At 33.0% G+C, this 16,120-nt stretch overlaps 1 protein-coding gene across 1 annotated transcript; it reads left to right on the plus strand.

Annotated features, from left to right (window-relative positions):
• Positions 1–162: 162 nt before the first annotated feature.
• On the plus strand, positions 163–13,918 carry LOC144411653 (uncharacterized). Its single transcript, XM_039405262.2, has 29 exons — positions 163–778; positions 1,320–1,452; positions 1,727–1,857; positions 2,085–2,217; positions 2,306–2,397; positions 2,721–2,905; positions 3,292–3,413; positions 3,616–3,720; positions 3,891–3,981; positions 4,805–5,108; positions 5,363–5,574; positions 6,211–6,361; positions 6,659–6,806; positions 7,168–7,307; positions 7,576–7,749; positions 7,824–7,967; positions 8,268–8,415; positions 8,571–8,766; positions 8,850–8,967; positions 9,044–9,170; positions 9,808–9,879; positions 9,956–10,192; positions 10,484–10,611; positions 10,817–11,126; positions 11,361–11,726; positions 12,105–12,248; positions 12,504–12,674; positions 13,002–13,198; positions 13,437–13,918. Exons 1-29 carry the CDS (start codon positions 231–233, stop codon positions 13,588–13,590), a joined length of 5,181 nt encoding a protein of 1,726 aa, XP_039261196.2. The 5' UTR covers positions 163–230; the 3' UTR covers positions 13,591–13,918.
• Positions 13,919–16,120: the final 2,202 nt, after the last annotated feature.

Here is a 16,120-nt window from a genome sequence, read left to right on the forward strand (position 1 = left end):
ATTTTATTGTATGATTGGTTCAAATGTAATTACCATAAATACACATGCCCGTTAGATTGAAGAATGGAAATCTAAAGGTCTGCAAAAAACAATGGCGCATCTTATGAAGTTGCAGCTTAACGGATAGATACTTGCATTATCTATTTTTTAAATATTTTCAGATTGTTTATTCATTGGTTGATTGAGAATACTCTTGTATTTTAACGTAACTCGAAGAGGTAAATATCACTATGTTTCGGGTGATTTGCTTTGCTCTTGTCATCGGCTTTCTTCAGAAGGCGAATGCGGGCATCCTCGTTAATAGCATGCCTGATTCGGCCGATTGTACTCCATTCCGCGAGGTTTTGGAGCGCATGTTTATCGACTTTGCAGCGATGTATTTTGCCGATAACCCTCGTGGTACTGAAAAACCCATTGTGCCGGAAGCTCTAGATCCACCTACAGCGCAAAATTTGTTTATCACTTATTACGGAGAAGACGCCTCATCCTCAGGATTCAAAGATTCTTTGACAAGAATTCTTTATTCTGATCCTGGAAACAAAGGAAAGGAGGAACCAAAAGATGATGCTGCTGTTATTGAAGCTGATCGGGTCGTTCTACGGGACAACATCTACACATATGCAAAAGCAGGAAGTTATAATATTGCTCGAGAAAAATTTGGTGTTCTTCTATATAAAGCCGCATATGAGATTGCAGGGGAGACAATGAAAAAATATGGATGCATCGAAGATGATGATATGAGTCAGTTGGAATCAGTCATTTACAATGAACTTGCGAAGTGAGTTTAATTATTCTTGGTATATATATATAATTGTATTTTATACTTATACTTAAATTTCAGCCTTATTGAATCATTTTCGTAAATGGACGTTATGTTTGTGTTTTCAAACTAAATTAATTAAAAGAAACAAATAATGAGGCCGCCCAAAAGGTGCTAGCGTTCCTGCAGAGTGTTCTAACTAGAAGGCCATGGAAATTTTCAAACGTATCAATTTGAGAGACATGTATTAGTATAACGCAAGATTTTGTATTATCAGTTGTCTAAAAAATTGCATATATGTTCAGTTTCACTTTAACACCTTGCATTTCGTGTGCCTGAAATTTTAAAAAAAGAAAAATTATGTCCAACTTCATTATACCGTTATTATCACATAATAATTTATTGTCCAAGTTTTACTATTATTTCTGTTGTTGATTAGTCATACGATTCCAAATTACTAATCCATATTTCACAGTTAAGTACACCATAGCAACAATTGTCGAAGTACATCTTGAAAACACCGATATTTTGTTCGTCACTCTAAGTTACTTTTTTGCAGAATCAGAAACGAAATCGGCGAATTTCAATTTGGCCAATTTCTTGGTCTTGGTTCTGGAACAACTCTCGCGTTTGCTATTGATGATACTGGAAGTATGAGTGGTGAAATTCAAGCCGCTAAGCAACGAGCCATTGTGAGATTTTATTTTCCTAACTTATTTGCAACTGTTTTTGTGCTACAAAGATTGCATTTTTTTTACTTGGAAAACTAGTGGGTATTTTTTGTTTGAAACTGTTTGCGAATTTCTCATCATCATTATGTTTTCTTTGTGATAACGTCCCATGTGCTACAAGTAATAAAATAAAGCTTCATCCCCGTCGAAGCTCACGTTTTTGTTATGGTTTTCTAATTAAGTGATATAATTTTGTTGAGTGCTCATATCTCATCAATTTATTTAACTGTTTCAGAATATTATCAATCAGCGTCAAGGATCTCTCGATCAGCCACAAAATTTTGTTCTTGTTCCCTTTAACGATCCTACTGTTGGGCCTCTGACTGTCACGCATGATCCCGATGCATTTAAAAGAGCTATCAACAAGTAATATTTTGAATGAGCATTTTACTTGATTCTTCGTATAATCTTATACTTGTAGTTTTGTTTCGAAACGGGTTTTAAGTTTTTTGAATAATTGACATGGTACATTTCATCTTCAAATTTTAGATACACGGAGTTTTATCCCAACGATACTGAAAAAAATAGTTGTATTTAATATCAACTGCAAAAAGTTGTGTTTGTAGATATAAAAAATATTTCAAATTTTCCAGATTATATGCACACGGGGGTGGAGATGCACCTGAACTAAGTATGAGAGGAATTCAATTAGCTGTTGAGAATAGTAATGCAGGTTCAACTATTTTTGTTATCACTGATATCGATGCAAAAGACGTGGAATTGCAGGTTAGAGAACTCTAAACTATTTTATTTTCTTCTCTTCCTTCAGACTTTTAATTTTAACCTCCTTTTTATATACCAATTTTAATTTCAGGATAACGTGGTTGCTCAAGCTAAACAGAAAAATATCAAAGTAACTTTTCTTTTAACAAATCAGGTGCGAACAACAGTGTGTAATGGATGGAGGTAAATATACATATATAAATAATATTTTTAGTATTTAGAATTACATATGAGAAAATCAACAACGTATCTTAAATAGCAATAACCACATTGAACAACACAATATCATAACGTGAAATTAAAATGGTATACAATTGTAATACTGTTCAGCCCCATATTTTATGTGATAGTAATCGTATACGAAGAGCATAATGTTAACACAATAACCCTCAAAATAGGTAAGTAATTTATTTAAGGATATTGCGTTGTTTGCAAATTGAAAATAACTAATTCTAATATTTTTATTTATTCATGAAACTGACTCGTAATATATTATTTCATTCAAGAAAAGAATCAAGACGTTGCGATAATCCTGCTCTAAAGCTGGGATATGATTTGTACGAACATATTGCTAAAAGTACCGGCGGTAGTATATTGGTTGTGTCGAAGAGTGATATTTTTAAAGCAACAGAAGTAATTGAAAGCACACTAAAACAAGGATTGGAAGCGTTACTCATTAAAAGATTCAAAAGTATGTTAAATTTGTTACAAATATTGACTGAATTAAGCATTGCAGCAAATAATCAAGTTGTATTTTGCAGTTTAATGATCGGGTTTGTGGTCTGATATTGACAACTCTGAAAAATTCTATATGGTTCACTGATAAAAATAGAAATACGCTTTGGACGTTGTTACTTTTAAATAAGATGCCAGTACATTGCAGTGCAAATTTTTTTTTTGGTTTTTGTGCAGTTCATCAAATGGCATATGTGTACTCATTCAAAAGTTTAAATAACTACTAAATTAGGAATTTTCGCGTTGGGTGACATTCGCAGAATAGAAGTTGAATCTAATTTGATAGAATTTTTTATACATTGCACACTTTGATTTCTTTTTCGTGCATTATTTTGTTATCAGGCGGTAGGAAAGTGGAAACATTCTATGTTGATAGTTCATTAAAGGAATTACATTTGGAATCTGAAGGAAGTTGTGGAAGTATTCAAGTAAAGAGACCGAATGGCAAGACAGTTGTACTCGAGGTGATTTTACTAAGTTTACATCTTGATAGCATTATAAGTTTTATCAGAAATATCTTAATGAGATTTTCATTACTTTCTATCACTCTTTTATATTTTAGATGCATATTTGTTACAAGTTTTATATTATACACTTTTTTTTTATTTTTTATTATTCCTTTTGTGACTTTAGGTTTCTAATAAATTTTTCTAATAACATCTCCAGGGTAAAGTTGTTGTCGATAAACTGAAAGTACGTCGCGCAGCAGTGAATGATGTATTTGGTGAATACAAACTCACGGTAAATGCAAATGGAGAATGTCACATCAAGGTAATATTTTGCAAATGCAGAAAAGATTTTATTTTCAATTATTTAATAAAAATTTTAATAGTAAATATACCTTCATTATAATTACTATGAAAACTTTTTTGCCATAAATTGCAATTAATTCATGTGATAGAAAATTTATTAATGGTAGTAAAATAATTCTTTCACAATAGATTTCTGCAAAAAGCACTAAAGGGTTTGTGAAAACGTTGGCAAGAAGAACAACAGACAAATCAGGAATGGCAAGAATTGAAAGATTTGAAGGTTAGCCTAGAGTAGGATTTTATTGTGTTGGTGTTGCAATTTACATATCTCGGGTTCAAATCCCATGTTCCCTTATGCCTCACTTAGGGTGTAATAAATTGGGTAGACAACGCCAAACCACAGAAAGTCTCATTCCATCTAAATACTAGTACCTTCATACATATTAGTCATTAGGGCTGGGCATTTCGAATCGAATATTCGAATCAAATTCAATAGTAAATTATTCGAATCGGTTCAGAGCAAAATTTCGTATTGACGCCGTCATGTTTTTTTCTTCCCGCCAATTTTCTAGTAAATTTTCTCATTTTTTTAAATGAAGCCATATTTTTTCAGCGCAGTTCTGACATATGACTCTTTTCTGTAGTGAGTCATTGACGAAAACGTGTTTTTTATCGTGTGTGAACGCTCAGCAATCTGCCTGAGTGATGTATTCTATGTTTTCTGTAATTTATATGTCTGGAGGACCTAATCCAATAAGAATGTTACATACAATTTTATATCCACGAAGTATTTGAGATTCGATTCGAAAAAAATATTCGACTCGATTCTGAAATCAACAGGTATTTGAAATGTCCATACCTAATCGTCATATATCAGTGACTTTAAAAATTTTTTATACCGACGCTATAGTAAAATTGAAGGTGAAATTTGATAATAACACGATGCTGTGTAATCTTGCATGTTAATCAAAATAATAAGAAAGCTAATTGGAGAAACATAAAATAATATCAACATAAAGTGCATCCGTTTAAGTGCATAAAGTCCATCCAATTTGCATTCATATGCAAACCAATACCTGTATATATAAATTATATTCTAATAGGTCAAGCTCTTGCCAATGACGAAGTTGTTGTTTTTATTGATGAATTCGGAAAACAACCAGGGGAAACTACAGAAGAAGTAGAAATTGTTTCAACAAACTCCGATGCAAGTTACAAATTCCCCATCAAAGATACATCGCGTGATCACTACACTATAACACTTGGAAATTACCCAGAAAAATCACTCATGGTGGTGGTGAAAGGAGTCGACAAAAACGGATACAAATTTCAAAGAATTTCTCAGGCATTCATAGAATACGTTTCTATTGATATTGACTGTTCAGGATTTAGAGATGCCATTTTCAGGTATGGTATTTGTAAACATGAAGGTTATGAATTTTAAACACTATAATTTTGTCGTTTATCAACATCATCGGCTATTGCTGATAATTTTTTCTTACAGAGAAGCATTCTGCTATAGTACTTGATAGAAAACATGGATTATCTTTTAAATTTTACTTGATAAGGTTGTTCGGGCTTCGACTTCGACGAGTATTTTAAGATACAGTTTTGCTGAGAAATGTTTACTTCATGAAGTATATTTTATAATTCTCGAACAGAGCTGGAGGCAACGCTACCGTGAATGTTAATATTAAAAACCTTGGAAAAGATGAAGAATTATCCGTAGAAGCTAGTGATAACAGACTATACGTTCGAGACGAGGAAGCTAAAAAAATTGAAATTAAAAAAGGAAAAACAGGAAAATTTTCAGTCTTTGTTTCTGCTAGAAAAGGAGAACAAACGGGAACAGTCAGCACCGTTATAATCACGGGTAAAATATGTTTAAAATGTTATCACCATTATTATGTATTGAAAAATAGAAACTAATTCAATGAAGTTTCATGAGCGCTTTTCAATGTGAATTTGCATCCTAAGTATGTATATGTCGATAGGCATGTATGATACGAATTAAACAACAAAAACAGCAAAACTATAGCTTAACTGGTTTGTTCAGTATTGATTGTTATATTCATACAGCTAGTTGTTTCAGATAGTAATTACCGTTTCGCCATGTGTCAGAAATGCGACACAAATTTCCCATAAATCCAATATACCATTTTAAAATATTTTTTGTTTTTTCTGACCACGTGATTATAATGATGTGTTTCTAACCATGGTGTTAAGTTCTGAACAATAGGCACTTCGTAGTCAGGAGCGAAACAAACAACTTTATAAGAACGATACTTGCTATGCGCGTAATTATTTTCAACAATGCAATTGGATGCCGAAAACAGATTTTAGATTTATCACAATACTATTTGAGTTGTTTGCATGATTATCATTATTTGCACATAGCAATGCAATAAGGTATACGTTCTAAATTTTTTAACACCCACGAAAAAATTATATTCGAAAAAATTCATATCTGGTTTCACATTTTTCAACATTGTTACTTTTTCTTTTACAGCAAGTCCCAAAGGTTCCAACAACCTGATCTTCAAGCAATGTAGATTGATTGTAGGACAAAAAGAAACACCGGACATTGAATCATTTCATATTGTCAGCAACATAAACTCAAGATTCGTTGAAACTTCTGTCTCTAGTACCGTTTATAACAAGTAAGAAACTGATTCGAATTTTAAAATTTTCTAATTAATATGCGACTTTATGGTGAGTTTCAAATACTGTAATTAGAAAACTGGTTGCCACTGATAATAAATTGGTTCAATTTACCTTCATTCGTATATTTTGGTCTCAGTACAATAATATAAATTTAGTACTGATTTATTGTTAGCTAGGATTTTTTTATGTGTAGTTGAATTCTACTTCTAAACGATATTTCCTCTTGCCGATCTGCTAAGCCTTATAATAACGACTAAAATGAATAAAATCTAAACTACTAAACAACCATTCAGTGCATCGATTGGAAGAACTGCTGAATTCAACGTTATTATGCCATTGGACTCCTACATTACCGAATTCACAATGACTATCGATGGCGAAACATATCCTGGTGAAATTAAAGAAAAAGAAGAAGCAAAAAAGATATTTGAAGCTGCTCAGGTAACAAACAAACGTTTTTTCAATGGTTGGGATTCGAAGAAGGATTTCTAGGTCATCGATCTATTTTTAATTTAAAGTTTTTGCCTCTATGAAATGCTATTAGAATGGTCGCTATCGCTATCATTTGAAATAATTTGAATCACCATACAAATCTTGCATGACATACAGTGCAATTAATTGTCAGGTTTACTTTTAGAATGACGACATGACACTAATTTTATCATTTTCAGTGTATAAGATGTAGGCATAACTATGAATATGAAATATATATATTATACCTATTATTGCAGAAAGGGACAGAGATGGGATTTGATTTGATTCAAATATATTCTATTTCTATACATATTCCTTATTCACTTAGGCTCGAGGTGTTACAGCCGGGCATGTTGCTGCTCGTGGGAAATCTACTACAGTTTTCAAAACTTCTGTAAATCTAGAAGCAGGCAAGAGAGTTTTATTCAATCTCAAGTATCAACAGCTGCTGAGACGCTCACTTGGAAAGTATGATAAAATTTTAAATGTATAGGAAGCATGCATTCATAAAAAAAAAATTTAGAAATTGTGATACCTCTCTTCTGACTCATTTCCTTTGTATAAACCATTGGTACGCATTTAGGATTAAATAAACTCGATACCGTGATGTTTTATTAATCATCTGATGTAGGTTATATGTGAATGTATATTTCAATTAAAGATTGTCCGCATTGTATTGAGATGACACAATCTGCAAAAATTTGTATGTTTAATGTTTTCAAAAATCGTTTTCAAGGTACCGTCATGACATAATAGTGCAGACAAAACAACCTGTCGGAGAGTTGTCTATTGACGTTTACATTTGTGAGACGAGACCTCTGGACAAAGTTGAAGTTCTTGGATTTGACACAGAACAATCGGTTCTGCCTGGAATTGTGACTATGCCTGGTGTGACAGTCGACCAGCAAAGGTTTGTTTTATTTTGAAGTTCTGCAAATCAGATTTTACTCTAGAATTTTTTTATTTACTAAATGCTTTATTTAGAACAACTGCCCACGTTTCCTTCAAGCCAACACGCGAAGAACAACTAAAGCTTTCTCCTCTTGGATTGAATGGAAAATTTATCGTTGAATATGATGTTGCCAGAAGTCGCGGCAAAAAAGTTAATGAACTTATAGCAGATGAAAAGTAAATTAACATTATTGTACAATATATATAATCTGTGGTATAATATATGATTAAGTTTTTTCACCTCCAGAAGTATGCGCATAAGATGACGCACAACCTGAACATAGTATGTGTGTACAGGTCAGGGTTCAGGTTGTGCGACATCTTGGTGCGCATACTTCTGGAGCACCCAGTTTTTTTATCGGCTTTCCTCTTCATCGGGTAAATATAAAAATTCTATCCTGATATTAATATTCGTATTTGCGAATTGAAAAGTATATTTTCAGTAAATTTCAAAATCATGCACGCGTTCTTTTACAGATACTTTATACATTTCTTTTCTCCCGAATTGGAGTCAATGAGCAAGAGAGTTGTGTTTTTATTGGATAGTTCAGCATCAATGTTCGGCCGCAAAATGAATCAAGTTAGGAAGGCAATGAGTGTTATAATCGACGGACTTAGTTATGAGGTGCGGATTTTTGAGCTAATTCAAAACAATGAAAGATAATTTAATATTTTCATGCTATGCTTAAGGCTTATATATATATAAGGATGAATGTCTGTTATGTGTACATTTGTTTTACAAAGACACAGGATTTAACATTTTTTACTTCATATCAACAGGACCACTTTGCCATAGTTATGTTTAATAGTAATGTAACTCGATGGAAAACCGACTCCGATAGCAGCATGGCACTGGCTACTGATAAAAATAGAGCTTCTGCAAAAGATTTTCTAGAAAAAGTAAAAACAGATGGTAGCACCAACATTGAAGCTGCAATCACTGAAGCAATCAATGTTCTAAAAGAATTTTCCGAAGGTATGGATTAAAACATTTTGGCTTGGCAAACCTTGCTAAGGTATTTGGTATATATGTAACGTTGTTTAAATATTCTTCGACAGAAACTGAAAAAAAATTTCATCCATCATCTGACTTCATTTTGTTGCTGACCGATGGCAGGCCAACCGAAGGAGAAGTAGATTCGAAAAAGCTCGTTAATTTGATTGACCATGCAAATAAGTATGAATCTTCTTATTATTATCAATACTCTTTTTTTTCTAAATATTATATATGTATATGTGGTTTTGAATTGCAGTAGGACATATGGAATTCACACGGTTGGATTCGGATCGCTCGTAGATGCCGATACGTTGGCAAAAATTGCTGCTAGAAATAAGGGATCATCAATACAAATATTTGAAGACATTGATGCCGATTCTCAAGTATGTGAATAAATTGTATTCGTCTGTATTTATTCGTTTTCGGTATGTGTTATTTAGTTTGAAATTGTAGTCATTATAGACCTTTTTCAAGCAAAGATAATTGGGTCTAAGCAGGGTCACATCCAGTGGTGGAATTTAAGAAGTTTTGCAAGGATTTTCGCGAAACGGTTCTCGGAATGTCGTGATATTTAGCGAACTGGTTCTTGGTTTTTGTTTTAGACGTTAGACGACTAACATGAGTGACTTGCACCGAAGATAAAGACTAGCTTTATATTTAATATTGAATTTATATAAAGCGTGACATCTTTTTTCAGCCACCATAGTGACAGACACATATATGTTTGAAATGAGGCAATCTGTTGTTAGTGAGTTCGATACAAACGAGAACTATTTCCTAAAATTTTGAAACCATCCACTCGTCACACTCATTCAGTGATAAACAAAGGCTCATCTCTGAGCAAATATATTGCGATCATTAAAGGCAGAGAGTTACTGGAACAATATAAAATGACGATAATGGCGCGGCAAAAATAAAACCATTTGATGCAAAACGTTGACCAGTTGAATGGCTTCATATCTGGGTCAGTCATACTCTCTATAACACAAATAACCAATAAACTTTTTTTGGGGTTTTCAGATTTCAGACTACTTTGAGACTTTCGCTCGACCTATGCTTCACGATATAGAGATCAAGTATGATCCAATAGAGGTTTGTATTTGAATAGGTTTCTTGAATACCTACCTGAATAGCGTAACATTATATTGATTTTATAAATAATTTTTAGGTTGAATCTACATCACTGCCAGTTTTTCCAGTAATCTGTTTTGGTTCCGAAATAATTGTTACGGGAAGACTGACCGATATTGGACGTCAAAACCAGAGGAGGCGTAGAGAAACTTTTACTGCTCAAATGATTGATTTTACTGTTTCTGGAAAAGGAAAAGGTGGAAAAGAATTCTTTCTCGATGTAGAATTGGAGCCGACGCCTCCAGGTGAAAAATGTTTGGAGGAATCTACCCAGGTATGCTTTACACAAAATTCAAGAAGTTTTTTAAGTTGGTACAATGTAACTCATTACTGTGCAATGACATAGATCGTGTCAAATACAACTTGCCATTCACTTAATATTCGAGTAATTACAGATTGATATATTTGGCCAGAAACGATATATCATTGTAACAAAACTTCTGCATATTAGATTAAAACAGATTCCATCACAGTTCGGTCCGTATTTTAGTGTCTAATGATTATTTTGCTTCGACATATTAGCGTTTTTACTTTATATAAATGATCATCTTTCCTGGCCTTCCAGATCGAAAATTTTACGGAACGATTAAATGTGTTCATGGAGCTTCAGCATATGTTGAAAAAAATATCTGCCGAGAATAATGAAACCGTTAAAGAAGAACTCAAAGAACAAACTCTCAATCAATCACTTGAGTGAGTAAAACTTTTATGAGTGAATTATGTGAGTAAACTATTTACAGCAGATATAACGACTAGTTCATTTTAGAAACGAAGCAATAAGATTCGTTCGGTAGCAATTCGATAATCGAATATATAACTCAATCTATAAATTTTCTTGTGTCGATGAATGTATTTCTCGCCCTTTGGAAAAAACTAAAAAACTGGTTTTGCTTCCTAGGTTTGGTTTCGTAACCCCTGGAATCACTTCAATGGTTGTTTTAAAACCCGAAGACAAGAAGAAAATAGAAAAAGAACTGGCAGAAAAGGCGAAGAAAGAGAAGGAAGAAAAAGAGAGAAAGGAAAAGGAAAGAAAAGAACGCGAAGAGAGAGAAAGAGAAGAAAGAGAAAAAGACAAGGAAGAAGAAGAAGAATATGAGAAAGATGAAGATGACGCAATAGATGAACCAGTAGCAACCGGGGCAATGTCGATAAGTAGAAGACCAGAGGTTGCTCCATCATTCCATCATATCGACATTGCAGCAGGAGGGGTAAGAATAAATTGATATATTTTGTTAAAACATATTAACCTAATAACTTATATTGACTGAATATAAAATAAGAATGATGACAGCAATCTCTCTCGTGATTAATGCAAAAGATTTTGTGAATGGTATTTAATAAAGCATTGGGAGAATTACTTTATATATACATATATACTTTCGATCTTTAAAGTCTATGTTTAATTTTTACCAACTTTGTGTAAAAATCTAATTATTATTCAGGATGCAATGGGTGTATCCCCTTCTTTTGAGGAGGAATTTGGATTGGCCAGACCAGACGTGGCATCATTTGGGTCCTTTCCTTCATCTCCAGGAATGCCTGCCGTATCGTCGAGTAGAATAATAGGTGGATTTGCAGGTTCCGGAGCAGCACGAATTGTAGGGGGAGAAAGGAGGCCCAGAGGGCCAAGTTCAGATATCCGACGAATAATAGGAGGCCCCGCGAAACCGGCAAAGCCGACGATACTGGAAAGTAAGAGGCGTCCTCTGACTATGCCCTCTCCAGGATTCTTCGGAGATCTTCACTTTATTGTGTCGCTTAGTCAGCAGATTACAATTTGTTTTGACTGGTTCGGAGATCAAGGCCAGGTGCGTGAATTTCGAATTTATGCCAAACTTATGACTAAGACTATGCTAAACTATATTTGTAAAATAACTTTGTGAAGCAGTTTTTTGTGCAGGTTGTTGACTGTCCCAAAAGTGACGCCTCTCGATAACCAGAATTAGTTTTCGGCGTCTCCTTTCATCCTGAATTGCGATTTATTTGAATTTGTGCATGTATACTTCGTATTTTCAATATGGATGAAAATAAATTACTGATTACTGACGCTCAAAATTAAGTCGATCATGTATAGCTTTTTTAAAGTAAAGGAGGGAAATTTATGAACACGATATTTTGAAAACTGAATATTTTTCAAAGGCATGTGGCGCTTGGAATACTTTTATTTAATTTTTATCTTTCATTAGATTTTCAATTTGCTTGATGACAAAGAAAGTGGGATAATTGTAAACGGAAAACTTAAAATTCTGGACAATGCTGGTCTGAAACACAAAAGAACTTACGTCGATGAAGTTGGAATTATTCTTTCTCGTCAGAATGTCACGATTCACGTATGATATTCACATATATAAAAATATAATATATATAATTGAAAAAAACTGTGAACCTTTCGTAATATAGCTACTAACTTCATACAGAAATAAATATATATACAAATATATTTTGGTACAGAACGTACCAGAGTGAAATTTTTGACAGAACGTTATTGTAATCTAAAATGATATAACCATAAATAGCGCAAATTCATTTTCTTTGATAACAACCTTTTCCAAAATTTTCAATGTTTTAAATGTGATATTATTTAGATTACTTGTCAAAATCTGACAATCATCAACAATACTGATGGAAATGTTGTCAGTTTTTCACTCACCGAATCTACGAAAACAAAAGTAGAAAATATTAAAATTGCCATCGACGCTACAAACAAACACAAAGGGGCAACGTATTTGAAAGTAATGCCAGGAGTAGTGTTCAGGGTTGGTAAAACTTTCTTTTTTTGCATTCGTATGGCTTTTTGTTGTGTGATTTCTCAACAGACGTTGTTAAAACAACGTTACGACCACTCACTGAAAAGTAAAGAAGACTCATCTTTTAAGTGAAGGATGAGCTTATCACTGAAATAAATGATTACTATATGTTTATGACAATTGGCGCTAGTTCAAGTAGTGTGGTCTTATTTTATTATATACAATTGCTTGAAATTACAGTATTTATGAACATTCTGAATAACTCATTGTCATAGGTGTGAATTAACACTTATGAGTTGTGGAATTTTGGTGTGTAATTACTTTGTGACTTCACAGATTTTCAAATTAATATCAACACATGAAGACAGAGTAGCCAGTCACTTAGATTTTTCAATCATTGAAAGAGAAGGAATATCGGAAAATGCATTAGGAGTTCTCGGTAATTTTCTTGAACGCAACAATGGAAAGAAGAAAGAAGAGGCACTACTTGAATTTTCGAACGGAAAATATGATCAAGGAATTCTGTGGTATAAGTAAGTATTTTCTATTATTGCAATTTTTTGTGTCATATAAAGCTTAATAAGACCACAGGATTCCTATCTAAAAAAAAATTAAAAATAATCTTCATGCATAATGAATACATCGAACGCCCCCCACCCCCCTCGTAGTCGTTACCTACAATCATTTCTTCATGTGATGGTATAGTTCTACATTTATACTAAACAGTCCTTTTATAATCATTATTATTAACAAAAAGTATGTTACGTTCAGTCGAAGACCTGTTTACATTGAGATGAAGACAATGCACGATTACAGTCGAAAGGAAGAAGTTGACTGTTGGTTCATTCCACGCGTTGATGAAATTATCGAAGAAAATACTTTCCGATATCATCTTCCTGAACTTTTTGCAAAGCCGAACCAATAGCCACTTTAAGAATATTCTGTAACAATTGTGTAAGATGATGTACAATGCTTAATAAAAAAAAATTTAAAACTTTATCGTTGAGTGTTGGCTTTTGTACTTAAACACGACCTAGAATATACTGTAATTGCAAATTGGTAACGTTTTTTTTTTACCTTAGCTTTGTGCTTTTGTTTATTTGGAGTGTTGTGTTGAAAAATTTAGGACGGTATAACAATTAATATTGTGTTAATTATATAATCGACGTGATTCTTACATTTTGTTATGTATAACAGAATGAAAATGCTATAAAATCTAATGAACGGTGGAAATAAAAAAAAAATTTGTAATATTTGTCGGATTTGTCTTGTAATATGTTGGAAATGCCGGAGTGGGAAATTTTGAAAATTTTCTTGTTATATTTCTGGAGAAAATTAGGCTACCTGTTAATTAATGGTGTGTACAAAGTAAATAAAAACAAAGAACTCAAATGAATGTTCGAATTTTACCGCAGTTTTCGAATGTTCTCCTATAAACTTTCACAGATATAAGTTGCGTTTACATTATATAATGCGATGACAATCTTCGATAGCCGCATAAAAAACTTGATAAATCCTGGTTTCTGATGCGCAACTAGTCCTGGAATGGATAGCATATGATGGTAATGCGCGTATAAGGTCCAGAGCGAAACAAAGTGCCAGTGGTGGTATTTTAGGATAACAATTTGGAACCTTTGAACCGAAGATTTATTTACATTAAATCGAACGGTTTCTGCAAGCTTTTCCTTCAGTGCTTAATGTACAAAACGTATTTGTTACTTTATTTCCCTATTTCTGCTATATGCCTTTGTTGGAACAGGGATGCTGAGTGATGTGGCGATGTTCATGCGATGTGAACAGTGCCCTGTGTTGCCATAAACTCCAGTTGTTAGTCAGCCCACCCCAAACTGCATGTGTGCCGTGAAACATTCAAGTTTTTGTGTAAAGAAAGCTGTTGGTTTTGGTAAAATATGTTTTATTATTATTTTTCTTTTTTAAACATAAGTTTTATTTCATACTTGCGCATCTTTCGAATGGGTTTCTCAGACGACCAGAATAAAATTTAACTTTTCAGGCATAATGAATTTAGTGAACCCTTCAAGAATTGTCGAATTTGAAGATATTTTCGAACTTATCTGTGTTTGAGTTTTTTATTGTCTCGTTTTGTTGTTTTGTGGGGAAACCAAAATAAACTTAAATATAGATTTTTTATGAATTTGACGTCACTGCGTATACCTCTTGAAGAGGATTTAATATATACGCAATAGTGTTTTTACCGCTCTCAGCTATAGCTGTGATAAAATTAGGTCGTCATGTTCGCAGTATCACTCGTTATGTTCAAATCTTTAACAGGCCATGAAATCATAAAATTCTTAAGTTGTGACACCACCGAAGTACAATTGGATTTACACTTGTGGGAGGATCATTAAAGCCGTAAGTGCGGTCGCTAAAACTAAACTACTTGGTTTGCAAATGATTGAAATTTAGAGCCCTAGCTACGTTCGTATATTACCGGACTTGTTTTTTCTCAAATGTAAACTTACGATTTAAATTAATTTCATTTCCCGACCGCCCAAAGTGCAAAACATTCTGTAAATTACCGATAAGTTTCCAGCGAATGAATAATACTACTCCTACATTCACCATAGGACGGGAATAACACAGGGGCAAGTTTATTTATGTTAATCACTACATTAATTTAAAAAAAATTGTCAAAACAACTAAAAATAAATCCTAATAATGTATTTACAAATTTGTAAAATTTACTCCCACTACCTAACAATGCGTGTTCAATGTAAAGCTATCATGAAAACACCCATTTGCTATACTTTCTTAGTCAACTCAAAAACAGTAATAATATGTTTTGTGACTTGCAAATGTTTCACATTGGTGAAATTTGAATTACCCAATTGGCTGATTCCCTTTGTTGGAAGACACAAATACATTAAAATAATATTGTATGTATGTATGTTACATGAATATTGTCATGAAAATTAAAAAATAACACTCAAAATATTGTTTTGTCGAATCCGATAAGTCGAAGTAAGCGTAATCAAATTAAGATCGATTTTATAAATAAGTCTTAATTATATTGTTGACAAAATTATAAAAGTGAAAATGAATCAGACCTTACCAACAAAATGAATCACGCGAAGTTTCCTTTTCATGGAATTAGAAGCGTGCCTAAAAACCGCATAAAAGACCTATTATTTACTGAATTTTGTAACAAAATCGTGCAAAAAATAGTGATTCAAATAGAGATATCAAGTATTTGTCGTGATAGTTGAGCTTTCATAATTCTTCATGAAATGTGTGAGTGGTTGAATTCATCATGGATTAACAAAACGACTTTATCAGATTAAAAGTGAAAAATAGCGATTGTCGACTTCATTGTGGTATGCGGTATATACATTTTTAGCGATATATTCACTCTTTAGAATTAGATCATATTGTTATATTTTACGGCAATTTTTGGAACCCCTATTAAAATCAATTTGCTGCTGTTATATTTCAAT

Source organism: Styela clava, chromosome 10 (assembly GCF_964204865.1).
Source record: "Styela clava chromosome 10, kaStyClav1.hap1.2, whole genome shotgun sequence".
NCBI classification, from domain to species: Eukaryota; Metazoa; Chordata; class Ascidiacea; order Stolidobranchia; family Styelidae; genus Styela; species Styela clava.